Source organism: Lepidochelys olivacea (genome assembly GCF_965140295.1).
Source record: "Lepidochelys olivacea isolate rLepOli2 genome assembly, chromosome: 1".
Lineage (NCBI taxonomy): Eukaryota > Metazoa > Chordata > Testudines > Cheloniidae > Lepidochelys > Lepidochelys olivacea.
Window position 1 is genome coordinate 124,508,643 of NC_140411.1, and position 20,200 is coordinate 124,528,842.

General features: G+C 39.2%; 1 protein-coding gene across 1 annotated transcript in view; it reads right to left on the reverse strand.

Annotated features, from left to right (window-relative positions):
• HERC2 (HECT and RLD domain containing E3 ubiquitin protein ligase 2) overlaps positions 1-20,200 on the reverse strand; it is a 201,604-nt gene that overhangs the window by 101,914 nt on the left and 79,490 nt on the right. The window contains exons 22-37 of the mRNA XM_084623550.1: positions 19,951-20,106; positions 19,335-19,520; positions 14,263-14,433; positions 14,046-14,149; positions 13,606-13,756; positions 11,933-12,147; positions 10,928-11,060; positions 10,681-10,808; positions 10,368-10,563; positions 7,807-7,940; positions 7,119-7,292; positions 6,899-7,035; positions 6,648-6,799; positions 6,033-6,224; positions 2,468-2,655; positions 1,710-1,902 (exon numbers count right to left, since the gene is read on the reverse strand). Of these exons, the coding sequence (XP_084479676.1) occupies positions 1,710-1,902; positions 2,468-2,655; positions 6,033-6,224; positions 6,648-6,799; positions 6,899-7,035; positions 7,119-7,292; positions 7,807-7,940; positions 10,368-10,563; positions 10,681-10,808; positions 10,928-11,060; positions 11,933-12,147; positions 13,606-13,756; positions 14,046-14,149; positions 14,263-14,433; positions 19,335-19,520; positions 19,951-20,106 (2,610 nt within the window). The remainder of the gene's footprint in view (positions 1-1,709; positions 1,903-2,467; positions 2,656-6,032; positions 6,225-6,647; positions 6,800-6,898; positions 7,036-7,118; positions 7,293-7,806; positions 7,941-10,367; positions 10,564-10,680; positions 10,809-10,927; positions 11,061-11,932; positions 12,148-13,605; positions 13,757-14,045; positions 14,150-14,262; positions 14,434-19,334; positions 19,521-19,950; positions 20,107-20,200) is intronic.

Here is a 20,200-nt window from a genome sequence, read left to right on the forward strand (position 1 = left end):
AGAGTCTGTTTTCAAAGCAATACTTTGTAACAGAAACAGCACACAGAGACTCCCCGCCCTTTCGTTGTATTTATCTCGCTTTGTTAACAATTGTGATTAAAATAGAGATAGAGGATGTATGTGGATGGATGCTTGGTGTGGATAATAACTGAATGATCAGGGAGGTGCCAGCCTAAGAATCCAGTGTCCATTGGCTGAAGAAGGCGTCAAGTGGAAACAACCAGAGGACCCCTAGAGGGCAGACTGGAATCCACCCAACAGCTTCAAGGATGGGAGAACCGAAGAACAACACTGAGCCGTCAGGAACGTGCCATCTGCTGATTGATTCAGCAATTCCCATAGACTGGCATAGGAATAAATTCCTATAAAAATGGACTCTAGAAACTGAACTTTGGGGTCTGATGCTGCAAACCAACTTCCAGGAGCATCAGATGTGCATCTGACAAGGCTCTGCTCCCTCCTCGTCTCCAGGCCACCTGGCCAGTGGCTTCGCATGAGCAACTCTAAGGCTGGTAACTATGTTAACAACCTTGTAGAACCTGTGTGTGTATAAATGAATGTGTGAATAAATATAAAATTGAATGGAATGTTATAGCTATAACTAACTGCTTACTATGATTCTTTCTGTATTCACAATAAATGTGGCATTTTGCCTTTTCCCCTTTCATGAGATCCTGATGGTTTTTATTTTATTGGTATAATAATGTTATTCACATAGCTGAAGTTGCATAACTTAGATCGACCCCCCGAGTGGCTGCCGATCACAGGTATAGCCTCTCGGCAGGAAAGGCAGCTTTTGTAGCCTGGCAAGCCAGGTACGCCCTGCCAGGAAGACAAGGCTCCCCAAGGAGAAAGAGAACTATTCTCTCACTACTAAAAGTTACTAACTATAACTACTACTAACGATAAACTATACTAAGTAATCTTAAACAACAACAACAAGGATACAAAATAGACAAGGCACACTCAAGGCAGGCACGCTAGAGCTCTGCCTCATGCCCAGGCAGTAGAGAAGGAACTGACATTGGTTCGCCCATGCAACCCTATATGGCCTCAGTGTCCAGTACATGGAGGCACAGGGCACATGAACAGGCAAAACAAGCACTGCTAGCATAAAATCTCTGTTCAAGGGCTTGAGAGAGACACGCACACCTGACGTGGAGCACCCATTGGGACACTACTTGAAGTAGTATGATTTTTACAATTCTTATCATGGAAAGCATCCTATAGTTCAAACACCATGGTATAAATTGCAAGTCATCATGTAGTTCTTGTGGATGTTTCCAAGCTCTTCCCACCACACCATTTTTCCCATGAAAACCAACACTTCAAAAAGAGAGAAAGACAAGATGTGAGACAAACACACGTCCTAGGAATATTTATTATAATTCTGACATTAAAATTAGCACTATCATATCCAGATGTGCCTGCCATGATACAGCACTGAAATCATAGCAGTTGGAAAGTATACCCCTCCTTCCCAAATGCATGATCAGCAGACGCATGACCTTGCTATCCCTTCAAAATAGCTTTTCTATGTTGAAGAGGAACATTAGCCACATATAAATTTATGCCAGGTAAGTAAAGAAAAAGCTTTTTGGATATTTTTTTTCCCTGTTGAGAAATGAGTTTTGCTGATCTTACAAAGTCCTAACACTGAAGATTCAGAAAGAAGTCTGCCTCCATTTTAACAAAGTATTTTTTCTTACCAGAATCATCCTCTGTATCAGAGTCTTCTGTTGTGGGTTGAGCTGCAGGTGGTGGCTCAGCCAGTTTGAGGTCATATTTTCCCTCCTTCCCCATCCTGTAAGAATTTGTACTGCCAGTGTCCCACTGAACCCTAATCCAGCCATCCTCTCCCAGTTCTCCAATCACACGACCCAAACCTGGAGGGGGCCCATCCTGAGAGAACACAGAAGCTCAGTCAACCAACAACTCACATCTATGCCAATAATGGGATGACTCAGTTATACAATTTCTCACTAATTTTCCACCCAATTTGTGTGCATATGCAGAGTAAAACAAAATAACCCATAGTATTTTTTCAAAACTCTTAAGATGTTTTTTCACTTTCATATGATAGAAGTTTCATTTTAAACATTTTCAGATTAGAATGATTTTTAATTCAGATGGCAATCAGCGATAAGGAATATAGCTACTTTAAAAAAAAATCACATTGCAACATTTTTCACACATTGTACAAGTTCCTCACACCAGGGAGCTTCCATGATGCTGCACCCAAGCACAATTGATCCTGCTTCCTTTTAAATGGTGATTTAATATAGAAACGTTTCAGTGAAAAAGAATTTACTCTACAAATAGAAATGAGACCTAGTGTCATGCTAAATATTTGTCTTTTTGTTACCTAAAAACCTGAAAATGATATAATTCACATTACGAGTCCATTAATACTGTCAGTAGATTGATCAGACATATTACAAAACAAAAGTGGAACACAATTTTGTACCTGATCACCCCATTTCCAGTCCACCCCTCTCATCACCCTGGTTCCAATTTTCATCATGGCTGCCAGCTCTGGCCCAGACACAGGGAGCTGAACTGGTGTGGTTTCCTTCCTTGACTCTTCCAAAACCGTGGCAGAAGCTCCCTGAGAAGCGGCAATCATATCTTCTTCAACATTGTCAGAACTAGGCCCTATAGGAAACATTCATAAGAAACAAAGACAGCTTGAAACTTAAGACATGACCTTTGTCGCACCAGTTAAAAACCTTTTACAACATACAGTACTTATATTAATACTTAAAATGAGAAGTTAGTATTCAGAAGACAGGCGTTAACTAGTGATGCAGTCAATTCCAGCTTTTAGAGACTATGAAATTATGTTTTTGAAAATAAAGGGATTATAACAACATATATTATCTTTGTTCAAAATAATACAGACTAATGGAAAAGATATTAGGGTGATTTTCTCCAGCATCCAAGCAGATCTAGTGGCAGAAAATGTTAAATAGGTTTTTACCACTATTTTTTATCTAGTGAAAGGACTAGAAAATAGTTGCAGACCTTTTGGTAAGGATACGATCAAGCAAATATGTTGCTGAGTAATACAGCTACATGAAAGCAGAAATCTGTACATGCTTGTCTAGAGGTTCAGCTGGTAGTATAATCATGTGAAAAAAATTCAAAGAAAACTAGTCTCACTCCTAGTGAACAGAGCTGGAAGCACAGCTAAGGGGAACTTCATGGGAAGTGGGGAGGAGGAGAAAAGAGCAGGTAGTATTTAGCCTTTATATAAAGCAAATGTAGCAGTCATGAAGAAGAAAGGGAATTTGGATCATTCGAGTGAAAAAAGAACCTATACATTTAAGGGTTCACATTCCCAGACTCTTTCATTTCAGTACTTATCTGAGAAGAAATGAATGCAACAGGACATAAAACTTGGCTGTCATTTGGTGGAAGTGAGTGAAAGCCCTCCAATACCTTAAGTTTACCATTTGTAGACAAAAGTCTAAGCAATTTTATTTATTTAAACTCTCTCCCCACAATCCATCACTTTATTAAGAACAGAAGTTCAAGTGCTCTGAGCTCAAGCTCTGCCTACTTAACTCCTCAACCAGGACCGTCATAACAAAAGAACAAGTGATGACACAAACGTTAAAAAAGGGAGAAAAGCGAGAGTCTGTGAAGCCCACTGAGAACCCTACTACTGCCAATCTATTTTGTAGGGAAACCATTTGGATACTACAATGATGGGCTGCAGTACAAAACCCTAATATGAAACAATTAAACTATGCACACTCCCCTAAATAGGAAACAGATTCTTATCCTTGGAAGTATGGACAGGTCCAGCTTGACGGGGGGAAAACGTCAGTGGGTAACAAGTGTTCCATTCTTTGTCTTCTTACCTTGTTCAGTCCATCACCTCAGAGAAGTAGCAAACAGTGAAAAACAAACACAAAAGGAGCGTGGGGAGTAAACAAGTAAAACAAACTAGGCTAGAAGAGTGATCTTCATTTCTCAAGGAAGAGTACTAAGGTTTTTTTTATACTACTGACTGGGGCACGCCTTCCTCAAAGGATGAATCCTCAGGCACATGCAGTTCCAGCTTGCAGTGCTTGAGAAAGGTGAAAGCTGAGGGCCAAATTACTGCCTTACAGAATTCTTCATATGAAGAGAGTGAACTTTATTTAGTTGAGTAAGCCTCTATGCCTTCAGGTACTATTTACCAAAAATAAATAAGCTTATGTGGTATAGAATCTAAGACATCTAGCTATGGAAGATTTAGTGTTGAACAAAACAAAGAAGAATCAAATAATATCCTCATAGGTATGTGGGTCAGTATTCCCGAAGTCTCTCACCACCATGACACGGCTGCCCAGAGAGACTAATAGGCAAACCAGAGAAACTTCACACTCTCATCTCACCATGCATTCAATTTCCCAGTCTACTGAATCATTTGGGGAACAGACCCCAAAACAGAACTCAATAGAAACTCCATAATTAGCTAGTGAAGCCACATCTATATAGGCTTTAGAGCCCTGATTCAGTACAAAGTTCTTTTGTTTACCAGTTGACTTTTGTCCTTGCCAGGACTTTTCCCCATTCAAATCTGATTCTACACCTTCAGTAGTCTGCCTATATGTTATATCATTGGTCTAATCTGGTATGGCAATTCCTATGTTTAATCTATTCTGGTAGCTTGACTCAGGTCACAATAGCCAACGTCAAACACTTCAGAGGAAAGTGCTAGAATGTCCATAAAAGGAGAATTAGGAAACATTTTTTCCTTTTCTTCCTGCTCTTAATCCATACAAGTAGTGTTAATTTTTCTGCACTTTGGAAAGGAGGAAATTTTCCATGGATGTCTAATATTTAATTCCTCAGCTTGAGTTGTTCTTCCATAGTGGGAGCACTGGTGGAAGAAATACAACCATTTATAGGTCTTCATACACTGAAGAACGAAAACTTCTTTGAGGAGCAATATATTCACCAAGATAAGCCCTCATTCTGTTCATCCACAGGTAACTGGGATGCTGTGAGCACAAAAGAAAGTACCTTGAGATACAGCTCTGCAAGCTCCTTTCAGGAGAGAGAGTCACTTCTTTCCCCAATTAATTGAAAATGTCTCTCAAATGGCAGATGTTTAGCCTTACAAGAAATATGAAGTTTTTCCCCAGTGGGGGATCTTAAAAGGAGGCAAGCTTTTGCTGCCAATATTTGACCTTGTGTTAATCATCTGTGAAGAATGAAAGGTGAACAGTATGATTTTCTGTTCTGCTTTACTTTCTATTGAAGAGGCCTGCTTTGGAGAGGCCTTCCTTCCCAGCTCTCAGTGTAACAAAATGAGTCCCTACAGACTATGAATAGAAATGGCATAATTCCACCACTGGAGACTGCTGAAGCAGTACTTCAAATGAAACACCTCTTATATTTAGAAGGATGCTTTTTTTTTTTTTTTTTTTTTTTTTGGCTTTTCAACAGTAGTGGGGGCAGTGACTGCATGGAAAGGAGTGCTCCAGAAACATTGATTTTTTTTCCTTTGCTGTCCATGTAGTTTTACAAGGACCTGAAAGGGTTAAATAAACTTGCCAGAATAACTGTTTGCTATCATTTGGGGGGAGAGGGGGAGAAGAAACCAAAGCAGAATAGTTTCAACTATTATATACCTAACTCTGCAGAAGTTCTTATGAAGAATCAAGTGAATGAATGCTAAAACTACCTCCAATCTGTGTATAGAGGGGAAGCTCCCACAGCAACAAACTGAATGAAACAATATAGCGGGAGTTGTTAAAACACCTAACATAGCTCACACAGACTGTAACAAGAACGGTCAAAGATAGAGGATTCATAATGCTCACCAAGTTACAGCTGAGATAAGGAGCATATGTCAATCTAAGTTTTCCACCTCCCCCTCCACTTCACTGGCACATGTTTTTACAGATTGGGCAATAGTCTGTAAAAACTGGCTCAGATCATCAGTTCTTAACCAGTGAAGCTGTCCTTCCACTTACAATGCAGTGGAAGTCAAAACATATATATTCTTACAAATAAAAAACTGGAATATTTCATACCTATTAGCCGCAGTGTGGTTTGCGTCAATGCTAGCATGCCAGAGTTGAGAAGGAGGTTCAAGGTGTTGGCACCATGCTGTAGGGTCAGCATGTTGAGCATGACCAACAGAAAACGTGCTTGTGGAATGGTCCCAAGACTTGGGCCGGCAGCATTCTCATTAGTAATGGTTTGCAGAGGAACAGGTTGGATACCTAGTTCAGAATTAGTATACCTTTAAGTAAATATAAATAATGCAGAGCAAATTAATGCATAAGAGCTACAGTTAAATAGATTACAAATGTGAACAGTTTAAAATAATCATACTTTACCCTTGGCTTAAGGAACCCCCAAAATGGAAGTTCCAAGATATATAGAGTAGTGACTGGTTATTTAAGTTCTGTAACCTATCAGGAAATCAAGAACATCGTCCTAAATATTGGAAACTCAGCTTAATTTGGGGCGGGAGGGGGGAGAGAGGAAGAGAAAAAGGACACACTTCTATACAAATACTCAGCAGCATGAAGAAAGAATAAGACATTAAAATGTGTTGTTCAGCAAGTACACGAAATCAATTATATTTAAACCAGAGTTTTTAGATTCAACAACAGAAGACTAAGGCTAAGACTAAAGCTCACCCAGTTCTTTAAATCTGACATTAGCATCCAACAAGATGTTTCGGACATTTTGAATAGCCCATGCATACAACTTTCCAAAAGTTACTTCCAGCAGCATTCTATTAAATGGTGGGATGAGATCAACATCCTTCAAACAGTCTGTGAGCGGTTCCCTTTATTTAAGAAAGGGGGAGAAAAAAAAAAAAGATATTTTACTGTCTCTCTCCCCATCCCCAGTCAGAAACAAATTAAAAGTGAAAAAGCCTGTTTACCCTATATTGATCCCCTCTGGAATAAGCCTCTGCCATCCACAGAACATAGCATATTGCACAGATGGGAGTAAGAAGCTTTTAGTTGCCAGTTTCAGAATTGTATCTATCCCCTCCAGACGAACTTCTGCTCTTTCTAACTGCAATCAATAAAATCAATCAACAAATCAATAAATGTTTGTGTAATTGCTTAAGCATGAAAACCCATTTTTACTCATTTTACCTGTTTCAATAAACATTTTCTCATCTTTTCTACATCTACTGGCTCTTCTTTCAGTGCAAATTCAACAATGGTGTTGAGGAGAGCAGACTGGGGATACAAGCCTTGGACATTTTGCTTCAGCCATTTATATTTGTGAACACCTGTAACTGTACTCAGAAGTGGTTGCCATTTATCCTGTTAATTGGGGAAAAGTATTAAATTAAGCAAATTAATTCCATAAGAAAACAAGCTGAGAGTATTGTATATGCTCCAATATCCAAATTAAAAAATATTTTAAAATCAGACTTCAAACTAAGAAAAAGATTCGTATATTGGTGTAATGAAAACCATGCTCAGATATATTAGGCATCATTTCATATGCCTTGGAACTCAAAGGGACAAAGCAACTAGCTTGATTTATTTTGAAGTGAAGTCAAGGGGTTAAACATTCTTTTAAATAACAAGTTGGAGGAAGCTTGTCTTTGGCGATTGAGAGCTCATGGCATACGAGCTTGTTTTAAAACTATACTACAAATTTAATTAAAACATGAAGTAGCCATTCTGTACTTGATATTAAGATGACAATTACTTAGTCCAAATGTGCCTGCCAGAATTACTGGATTGTGATAACGTGCTATTCACTGTTATAGGGTTTTTTCCTATAGTTTTCTTTTATTCAGAAGAGAAATTCAATAGCTGGATACTCTACCTTAGGTGACTTGACTGGTATGGGCCTTTTATCTACAGACACAGGACTATGGGGTACAACACATGACTCTTCTAAGTCACTCTCATTTCCAATTTTGGATTCTTCCACATCAGCAGATTCAGATTTTTTTGGCGCTAGAAATAAAAAATATTTCATTGGAAAGATTTAGATTTGCATGTTCAGATAATCATGTATTTATTCTATTTTACAGTAAAAATAAAAAAGCTGATGCAAAAAGGTGCCCACTTGATTTAAACACACCAATAAAACAAATGATTGTTGCAGATGGTTTGTATTATGCCATCTTTGAAATACTCTGCCATTAAAAACTTAAGTTTTCTAGAGTCATAAGAGGATTTAAACACACAACTCTGAAAATGTAGGATAGTTTCAAACAGAACAAACTCAAATTGAAAATCAGTGACCCAAAACACAAGGTATTTTGCTTTTCATATCTTCATAAGGCTTTGGAAACAACTAGTTGGGAAATGCATTACACTTGCATACACAGAAAACGGTTAACCCAAGGGTAGATGAAACATTTTATGTAAGCGTGCACGTCAAGAACTGTTTAATTACACATTACTTCAAACAGGAGCCTTTGAACTTGCTTAGCATACATCATCACCATGTAGTTGTATGGGGGGAGGGAGAGAAAGCTGTTCGACTTGCTCAGATTACATCTTTAACCAACATTAAATAATTTTCAGAAGTGCCAAATTAATCATCTTCATGACTAGAGTATTACACAGACATACAGAAAATCTCCAAATGTTTACATTCAAATTTGAAGCATGGAATCTTTATTATGCACAAGCTTTATTAAGAACAGTGATGGTTTTGGTATGTTCTATGATAAGCTTGAATCTTTAAAAGACAATGCTAGTAATATTTTATAATTTGACCACATGTGGTGGTTCATTATAACAGGGGTCGGCAACCTTTCAGAAGCAGCGTGCCAAGTCTTCATTTATTCACTCTAATTTAAGGTTTCGTGTGCCAGTAATACATTTTAACGTTTTTAGAAGGGCTCTGTCTATAAGTCTATATTATGTAACTAAACTATTGTTGTATGTAAAGTCAACAAGGGTTTTAAAATGTTTAAGAAGCTTCATTTAAAATTACATTCAAATGCAGCTCTTATCCGTTTACTGCCATTGTTCTTAACCTGGGGTCCGAGATGCCCTTTCTGGGAGTGCGAGACATGCAAGATTTTTTTAGAAGGTAAATCATCGAAAACACAAATTAAGCACAGGCACATAAGTACAACTACTTTGTTTAATCAAACCTATGTATTTATTAACATTATACATTTTAACGATTACTGTAATATACAAAGTTTTTAAAATTTTCAAGTTTTTAAGCTAATTGTAGTGTAATTTTTGATAAGGGGTGCGAGAACATATTTTGAGAATTACAGACCATCAGCAGGCTGAGCGGAGCCGGGTGTAGTGTATTAAATTGCTCCCCATAAGAATGTGCTACTTATGGTATACTACTTACCATGCCCGCTCAGAGCATCAGGACTGGCAGCCATAAGGGCATGGGGAACAGGGGTGGTTGGATAGGCGTGGGAGTCCTAGGAGGCCTGTTAGGGATCGAGGGTGTGGATAGGGGTCAGGGCAGTCAGGGGACAGGGTGCAGGGGAGCCTGCATGGGTGGAGGGTTCTGAAGGAGGCAGTCAGGGGACAAGGAACGGTGGGGGAGGGGGTGTTGGATGGGTCAGGGGTTATGAGAGGGGCAGTTGGGGGCAGGAAGTGGGCTGGCTGTTTGGGGAGGCACAGCCTTCCCTAGCCCAGTGTAGTGTACTAAATTTCTTCCCGTAGGGGTGCCACAAGTACTCCTTTTCTTTCTACTTACCATGTACTACTTACGGCGGCCAGTCCTGGTGCTCTGCAAGTAGCACATTTCTACGGGGAGAAATTTAATACACTACACCGGCGGACAGAACCCCAGACTGGCGGCGGGCTGAGCGGCTCAGCCAGCCGCCAGTCTGGGGTTCCAGCCGCCAGCTCCTGCCAGCCCCGCTCAGCCTGCTGCTGGCCCGGGGTTCCATTCACCCAGGCCGGCAGCAGGCTGAGCAGGGAGCGGCAGCCAGGACCCCGGCTGGAAGCAGCGTGCCAGTAGAAATCAGCTCGTGTGCTATCTTTGGCAAGCGTGCCGCAGGTTGCTGACCCCTGCATTATAATGTAACTCATTAGCTACACGTCATTTATCAAATCATTTTATGTGAAAAAGGATCCCATTTAAAGTCAAACTATGTCAAGCCAAACTCAGTCAGATTGAGATGTACAGGTTTTTTTAAATGAACGGGAAAGCAGGAAACAAGCACCACTCTAACCTGAACTTCTAGACTAGTTCACCGTCTGGTCTTTAGAAATTAATATTTACCTCTTTACAGAAGTTTGTCAAAGCCCAGTAAAAAACTAGTAGACCCGATATTTCAGTAGAACCCAAGCATCCTCACTGTCCTAACAAAGAAGCGTTACTTATATGTACAAAGCTTTGAGGGGGAGTTGGTGCTTTTATTTTGTTTTACTACAGTATCACTATTCTCTTACCTCTTTTTTTTCTTCTCTCTCGAATTATCTTCTGAGCTATCCTCCTCCATCGGGGCAAAGAGCTCAGAAGTTTAAACTTTGACATTATGGAGATGTCATTGCAGACTGCAGGACGCAATTCATTGAACAGGAACCTCAAACGTTCAATGACAGGAGCACAAACTTCCTTGTAGGAGCGGCCTTGTTCCTGATGAGTCTAAAACAGGAATGGAAACAGATTATAAACTTAAGGGAATAAAACTGAAAGGAGTCAATTGTCATATTTAATAATTAAGGTTGAAGAGAAGTTAGATACAGGTGGTTGGAGGCTTACCTTAATTAGCGAGCATTTTGCTTGATAGACAACACGACATACATCTACTACAGATTTTGGTAAGGTTCTGTGTTTGACTTGGTCAACTCCCAGGGTACCAGGATGTACTAGAGACAATGCCACATGACCTTAATGAGAAAAAACATATTAAGAATATCTATTTCTAAGACTGAGGGGCCTAGGAGCTAAAAAATTTTTTTTATTTCTTTTTTAAATAAAGTGCTCTGGAACAGCCAAGTCTACTTACCTAAATCCTCATGCTTTAGAAGACAACATAAGAGTAAACGTCCTACTTCTTCCACAGGATGCTCCGGAGGGAATGTGATTGGTGTTGTCAAGTGACATTGTTTGCAGTACCTCTCTACTTGACATAAAAAGTCCTGCAAACAAACACTAAAGTCAAGGAAACAGCACTATCTAACTCTTCAGGTACCAGAGTAACAGCCGTGTTAGTCTGTATTCGCAAAAAGAAAAGGAGTACTTGTGGCACCTTAGAGACTAACCAATTTATTTGAGCATAAGCATCCGATGAAGTGAGCTGTAGCTCACGAAAGCTTATGCTCAAATAAATTGGTTAGTCTCTAAGGTGCCACAAGTACTCCTTTTCTTTCTTCAGGTATAGTAATGTAGAACACTACAGCCAGCATTCAAGTGAAAACTCAATAATATCCTGGGCTAAATACATTCAGAAGCCATAGACAAGATATTTCTCAGTCCAGGATAGGAGTCACCTAATTTACTAGAAGTCCAAACAAGCTATTATACCAAACAGCAATCCATACCGTCACTCCTGTTCTGAGGACAATAGCCCATCAGAGGGCTCTCATCATACACAACATGGCAACAATGAGCACAGTTGTAACAGCTTCTGATCGGTTCTCCAGCTTACCAGGCCACTTAAATATTTAAGACTCAATTTCCTCCCAAGAATATTTTAAAATTATATCCTGACACTGGGGTTTGGATTGGAATCATGGGGTTAGAAATGGAGATGGACACTTGTGGGCATATTGAGGTGTACCAGGGGCAGTAACCAATCTGAGCACAAGACTTGCATAATCAATCTACTAAAAAATAACTATACAATTACATAAAAATCTAAAACTGTGAGAGTGCAGAAGACTATATAACTAAGAAAGATGGGTCCAGATGTGGTCACTAAATACACAGCACCTCCGCACTTTGACTGGGAGATAATTGCATCTTAGTACAACTTTTTTTTTTTTTTTAAACCTTTTTCACAACTTTTTACCTTCACAGTGTGATCCTGAATATTGTTATCTGCAATGGCTTGCAGAAATGGTTGTGAATGGTCACTCAAGGTTAGTCTATGTGAATATAGTTTTGATTTGTTTGGGGTAGTGTTCCCAGGTGAACTGCAGTGGTCTTCATCTTTCTCCTCATTGTAACTGTAATGTATCTGACTGGTCTGCAAGCCTCCAGAGAAGATAGATGACTTAAGCCATTCTAACAAGAGGGAAAACAAAATGCAAATGTAAGTCTTTCTGCCAGGCAAAGCTATGTTACTAAACTAAATAATCCTTCTTTAAAACAAAAGATGAAATTTACTTGCAAACATGAGTAAATTTAGAAGACTTTCATACTTATTTGGTGAAGTTTAATCAGAAAAAATAAATGACAAATTATTTGTAAATTAAGTAAGGTAACATCTTAACCAAGCCACTACAGGGAGCCACTTCTCACCTGAGGCCATCAGCTGTGATGAAGCCATGAAGGTTTTAGCAATTATTTTAAGAACAGCCATACTGGATCAGAATCATGGTCCTTCTGGTCCAATATGACAGCAGCCAGTTCCAGATGTTTCAGAGGAAGGTGCAAGAAACCCCACAGTAGGCCAACATGGGATAATCTGCTCTTCCACCCAATGAAGGATTTACCCTCACCCCTAATAAGAGATCAGTTTAAACCTTGAAGCATGAGGTTCCCATAGTCTTTTTACCATTAAGTATTAAAACTCCGGATATTCTTATTATCCAAATCATCATCAAGTCCCTCTCTGAATCTTGTTCAAGTTCTTGGTCAAGAACAAATAAATAGCATGATACTGAGCCTGCTTTTAAAAACTCACAAAGAGTCCCAGAAGTGCATACAGAGGGGTATATGAAGCATGCAGGTCTACTACAGTTTGACATAAGTGTTGTGAGACAAATGTCTCAATCCCATAATGTCTTACATGTGTAGGCACATTAGTAGCCCCACTGAAGTGAACTGAACTACTCAAATGCATAACTCTGCAGCACTGTAGACAAAAGACTAACTTCTTTTCCCCACTGAAGTACTTGAATTCAAGTGGCAAAAACCATACTGGTTCCATGGTTGGCCCCCTTACACAAACTAAAGAAATGACTTTTAAAAGCAGAAATCCAAACCAGTAAACCAAAGTGGTTTAGAAGACAACCACTAAAATATTAAATTGAAGAGGGAAGGCAATGAATGTAGTGGGGATAAGGAATGAAAGTATACATAAAGGATTCCTTCTCTCACTTCATCTGCTGTCAAAAAAGTCAGAGTGGGAAGAGAGCACATAACACACTGTTCTGAAAGCTACAAAGCAAGGAAATACACAAAAGAACAAGCACTTAATCATCTGAATAAAAGTGAATCAATTACTCAAACCAAGGCAAAAGAGAGCTGCATGTCTGCAACAGAAAGAGAAAACTGAGAGGAACAGCCAAACAAAGAGAAAAATGAAGTTTTTCGTGTACTAAGAGTTTTCTAATGGTAAAAAGGAAGAACAAGAAAGTCTTTAGGCTATGTCCAGAAGAAACTGAGGTAAAAAAAAAAAGCTAAATTCCTAATTAAATTACATTTACAATAGTCTGGTCCAGCATATTATGGGAAGCATGAAGAGGTACTGTACACAAGCCATTTTTTCTAATTTAACTGAAAATAAGTTCTGCTTACTGGCACATTCAACCTCCACAGGAGAAAGCGGTGTACTCATTGCGAGGTAGGAAGCATGCAGTCCAAGAAGAAGACCCAGATTTCTTTCTGTGTCTATGAGAGGCGATGACAGACTGCCAAGATCTGGTGTTGTAATCACTTCTTGGTCAGGCTAAACATAAGAAATATCAAATTGAGGTCAAAAATAAATTCCAACAATAATCTAAAAACAAAACTATCCTTTATTACTATAAACAAATTTTGAAGACATAAACTATTAATACAATCATAAGTTAAATTTCATTAAGTGCAATACTGTATCTCTCAATTAGTCATTTGTAACCCAAGTTTTTGCTTCAGGTCCTTGACTAAAACTGGCATCAATCATACAGAAAAAGTAACTTCTCCAGATAGTTTACTATCCTACATATGATGTGCAACGAAGTATATTATATTTCTACCTCCATATACTGGCCAACACAGAAGGCATGCATCGACTCTCTTGTATCCTCAAATTGCAAGGCAGCTTCCAAAGCAACAACTGGGTCCTCACCTGCAAACTGAGCTAGAAAAAAATAATATTCAGTAGTTCTATAATATCTAAAGAGCTATTTACGGCAATTAATTTTAAAACAAAACAAAAACCTGTGCTCCTTCAATTCAAGAATTGAAACTCACCAAGTATACTATTCCCAGTTAAAGACTGGGTCTGAAAATCTTTTATATCATACACTTTCCCATCAATCACTGTCCAGAAGCCTCCATCTTTATTATGGTTCTCTAGATCAGCTTTACGTATAAGTGTTACCTCCTCATTATTTCTGCAGCTCTGGCCAGTAAAAAATGAACCTGTTGATTTGAAACAAACATTATATACTGCACGCATTTTAGTTTCTGAAAAATAGCACTGACAACAACAAAATCGCACTGAGGTAACCCTATAAAACAATACATTCTGTGAAGGTGGGGGAGCGTTATCCTAGACCCCCACCCTGGAGTTTGTGTCCCACAAACGCAACTGGCAGACACTTCCATAAGCTTTATACTTATACCAAACGCACACCAGCAGACAATATAATCCACCTGCGCAGAGATGTAGCAAATCCCAGGTGTGTCTACACCTCACTTCCTTTTCCGATAGCGTGGAAAGCACTGACTACCACAAGTATGACTTCAGTTGGTAGCACGGTGGTGTTTAGACTGGACAGAGATGCCATTATCTGACACTTTACAGTTTTAAAGTGGAAGAAGTCAGTAAAAACAAGGTCAAAGTACTTGTTTGAGGCCTGGATCATTTAGCTATTCCAAAGCCTGGAGAATGAACAAGTCCAACCTCACTTTTAGAGACCACTATGAGCAAGCACAGAGGATGGAAAGAAATTCATAGATCTGAAGGCCATAAAGAACCATTAGATCACCTAGTCTGACTTCCGGTATAAAACAGGCCACAGAATTTCACCCATTTACCCCTGAATTGAGCCCTATAACCTGTGTTTGATTTAAGCTTATTTTCAATCTTGATTTGAAGACATCAAGAGATGAAGAATCCACCACTTCCCTTGGTAGTTTGTTCCAATGGTTAATCACCTTAACTGTTAAAAATGCATGCCTTATTTCTGATTTGAATTTGTCTGGCTTTAACTTCCAGACACTAGTTCTTGCTATATCTTTCTCTGCAAGGTTAAAGGTCCCTATAGTACCTGGTATTTTTCTCCCTGTGGAGGTACTTATATGCTGTAAAAGTCACCTCGGTCTTCTATTTTGACAAACTAAACTGACTAAGGTCCTTAAATCTCTTACTGGAAAGGATTTTTCTCCAGTCTCAAATCTTTTTATAGCTCTTCTCTATATCTGCTCCAGTTCTTCAAAAATCCTATTTAAAATGTTGACATCAGAACTGTATGCAGTATTCCAGTATCTCTCACCAATACCATATACACAAGTAAAAGTCACCTCCCTACTCCTACTCACTACTTCTCTCTTGAATCCAAGGAAAACCTTAGCCCTCTTTGCAACAGCCTCACACTGGAGCTCATCTTGAGTTGTTCACTAAGATCCATAAACCTTTTCAGTCACTGCTTTCTAAGATACAGTCCCCCATCTGTAAGTATGGCCTGCATCTTCATTTCTGGATGTATGACCTTGCATTTGGCTGTATTAAAATGTGTTATTTGAATGAACTCAGCTTAACAAGTGATACAGATTGCTCTGTATGACTGCCCCATCCTCATTATCTACCACTCTGACAATCTTCGTGCCAATCTGTGTCATCCACAAATTTTCACTTTACTTCTTGATTGTTGATAAATTTATTGAACATGATCGGGCCTGGAACAGACCCGTAAGGAACCCCATTAGCTACACCTACACCCATGGTTCTCCACTGACAACTACTATTGGAGATCTGTCAGTTCACCAGCTCTCTGCACTGACACAAATGGCATTAGTGAGGCATGTATACACTGCTCAGAATGGTACAAAAGTTTGTTTTTTAAATAAAAAAACTGATGCTGACCAAAACATTGTATTGCAGGTAGCATGGATGTCAAAACAAAAGTTTTCAGCAACTTTAGACTCCTCTAGGCATTTTTCTGCTGGGTGGGAAGGAAGGGGATAACAACAACACTACTGAGTTCCACATATGTGCTTTCCATCATACTGTATATATACACCAGACGGGCATTCTGGTGTTTAGCACAACTGTTATCGAAGGAGAGAAACATTTCACCTGAAGTACTGAAACTTTGTCAGAAGGAAGTGTAATGGCAAACACTTATTTTTGTTATGCTCCCACTCGAAGTGCACTGTGACCCCCCTGAGCTGATTGAGTGCATGTGTCAAGGAAGGAAGGGTGCCTTTTGGTCAATACTTGGGTAGCTCCATACAGGTGTGCTCAAGACAAAGCCCCATTAGCACATTAGGTTTAACAGTAACCACTGGCACTTGTTCTCATCACTGCTCAAATCTCAAGGGATGGTCAGTGAAACCTCCAGTGCCTGCTCCTGAATGAGTCAAGGAAGCTCTTATGACAACCACTGGTGCAAAGTCCCATCCCCAAGGCACAGAAGTATGGAGGAGAATATATACAGAGATTGCTTGGCAACTGTGAGCACTTCTCTAGTGTGCTGATGCACAGAAAGGATTGCTAGCCTGCTAGATCATTGTCCAGAGTAGAAATATTAGTGCCTTGGAAAGAGGAGTTCAGAAAGTCTCCAGGGGCTTGTCAGTTAATAAATAAGACAGACCTGAAGGAGATACATGCACCATCAGCAGTCAATAAGAATAAAGATGTTTCTCTGCCAGTCTCTCCCACTATTGGCATATAAACCTCAAGCTTGCAATCCTTCACTCAGACAGCAGACATTTCCAGCAGGAGAGAGTACTAGTCATATACCACAGGGAAACAAAGGACTCTGTGGTAGACAGAGCTGCAGCCAGAATTCAAAGCCGCCATGCACGTGAAAATAAATTTGCAACAGGCATATCCAGAAAAATCAACAAGGGAGAAAAAAAATGTACAAGAAAAACCTCAAAATTATGTAGACCAAGACGCAACACTGCTCAGCACAACACAAAATGACTTCTACCATTTCATTAGGCAAATAATTTAGATAAGTTCATGAAGAAATTTCAGAGAAATTATCAGTTTCTGATTGACACAGCACCAGCAGTCAGTGGAGCGCCTCATCGGTCTATGGTGAAAAAGACACAAATTAGAAGCAGCTATGCTTCCCAAGTGCACAAACTCTTGCTATGGGACATGAGAGTGGGTAGTAAAGACCTAAACGTCTGGAGGACTGAAGTCTGCAGAGTGTGCCTCTAAAGCAGATTCTCAACAAAGCATGCTGTAATAAGGTGACAGAGAAAAACTGTTCAGATCCACAAACAGAATGAAAATACTGTTAAATGTAAAAAATCCTTATATTTTCAGCACTTTCGGTTCAGAACCAGATAATACCCCTAGACCAGCCATTCCCAAACTTCAGTGGTTCACGTACCACCTTCTCCATAAATAGTCACCAAGTGAACTGATGGACATCAAGCTCACGTACCACTGTTACCCGCTCAATTTAGGGCACCCCGCATATACCCTACCAAGAGCTCAAGGTGTGACCCAATCAAATTCAAGCACCCCCACCCTTTTCCCTACAAAGGGCTCAGGGCGTAAGGAACCTATTCTTACCCAGAGGGCTCAGGAAGAAACCTGATTACATATACACATTTACTTTAATATAAATATATATTACATATAATGTGTGGTTTTTAAGGGTTTTTTTTTTTCCCCACCTGTGGGTCCGCATTAACCATTGTGCATTGTATGTAATTGTTACACCATTGCTTTACCTTTTTTTCCATGGTAGGCCACCAGCTCGTATTTTTAAGGTGCTTAAGAGGTTTTTTTGTTTTAAAGTGTCCCTGTTTATGAACATATTGTATTAGTTTAGTTTGGACCCCTTTAGGTATTACCCCATATTTAGGTTGCTTTCCCAATTTAATGTTATGATTTGTGGCCCAAACCATCCGGTTAGCATTCCGGTGAATTATTTATTTTCTTTTTATATTTATTTTTAGCAGTTGCGAATTTTTTTTATAAGGTTTGTAAATTAAAAATTTTTAGGTTAACTACCTGTTTTTTTCATTTGGTTACTGCAAAAAGGAATTTATTTTTTGGGGGGTGCTTACTGGTTAACATGCCCCCTGTTTAGCCAGGACATTGGCCCAGTTATTTTTTTTAAAAAATTTGATTGCTGGGTTTTTGGTGTGCTTTAACATGAGTTACATAGGTTTGGGGGGGAAGGGGAGGGTGGGGGGGTATTATTGTTATTACCTGTTTTTCATATTGCTTATACACCACCAGCTTTTTATTTCCAGTGCATATATTTTTGGCTGCCCACACTGGGAGCCAAACAACGACTGCTCTACACACCCAGTCTGAGTTGGTAAATATAGCTATATTACTTTATTTTATTTTATTTTGCAATACCTTTAATACTGTCATTACCTTAGCAGCTTGTGCTGGGTGGGATCTTACTGGCCGTTTTAACTTTTGGCTGGCATTTACCTTTACTGCCCCATACTCTGTTTTAGCTTGTTCAGCACTGTAATAACTGGACCCATTTACAAACCAAATTTCCATTTTTTTATTTAATGCTTTTTGTAAAGTCAGGCCTGTTTTAACTGGCCATGTTACTTTTTTACATTTTGGAAGGGGGCATTTGGGTTCTTGTCCTTGGGTTATTAAACCACAAGGCACAAGGATAATACTTTTCCCTTTTTCACTGAGATTCCCTGATCCAATAGAGCTAAAGTTCATTGTGCCAATGTGCATCTGCCATCCTCTGAGCCACCTACTGTAGCATCACCCCTTCCTTCCTATATAGTTTTAAAGAAATGCTCTCATCTTCAGTAACAGTTTAAACTATGAGTATGGAAATTACTTCAACAAAATCAACAAACCATCCTCCTTTTGACAGACTAGTTTATATAGCAATTAAAACATGCCAAATTTATCATTTACATTGTCATTTTTTCACAGTACACACTATTATGACAACAGCTCTGATAAAATAAGGAAATGTAAAAGTGTTGGATTTAAAGACAATTCAAGAATACAATGGTTAAAAATGCTTCTGGTGCTTTGCTTCATGAGAGAGAATTCTAAATATTGGAAGAGTGTTAGAGTCACTCAAAAAACTTTTCTGTAAAGCCCCAACTAAGTATTTTAACTGCTTTAAATAAGTAGAACATACCCATTATGCCGGGCCATGCTAAATCCTCATTGTCATCTCTCTCTTTTCCAGGGGCTAGATGGTTAAATCTGTCCAGATGCTCTAGCAGGCCAGCCAACAGAGGAATAGCACCAGCTTCCTGCATCAGTCCAGCATTTTTATTGAGAAGCAACACTATAGAAACTACCAACTCCGGAAGAAGAACACCTAGAAAACAGAAAATACTCACACTGAAGTTGAGACAGATATGTACATGCCACTTTTGACCTAAGTCACAGCAGTTTATTCTCTTTACTTACTACCTTAAACTGAAGTTTTTTCTCTCCCTTTAGCTTTCCCCTCCTTGCATTTTCTCTTTTTAATTTGGAGAGACTCTTACATTGAGAATGGTTTCAGAGTAGCAGCCGTGTTAGTCTGTAGCCGCAAAAAGAACAGGAGTACTTGTGGCACCTTAGAGACTAACAAATTTGAGAGTCTCTAAGGTGCCACAAGTACTCCTGTTTTTAAATTTGAGAATTTCTTTTTTAACCCTTATTAAAAGTTTCAAGGAATATCAACAATATAACCTGAATGATTATGTACTAGGAAATGGGATGTTTGCCTATAAACTGATTTTCCACAAGAAAAAGAAAGGTACCTGTTAAATCTCCATCCACAACCCGAGATACTTCTGCAAAATGTCTGTGACTAGTGGATGCAATGCTGATTGCCACAGGTAGTATATCACCAATGTGTGTGCACAAAAGTGCTGTGTATTTCTTTAGCAGAGAACCAACTCCTAGAAGCTCAGGACCTATGAAAAAGGAGGGGCACAGAGAATAAACTACTTAAGTGAATAAACTAAAAGCTGCATTTTGGATTATACAGTACTTACAAGCCCCTCAAAC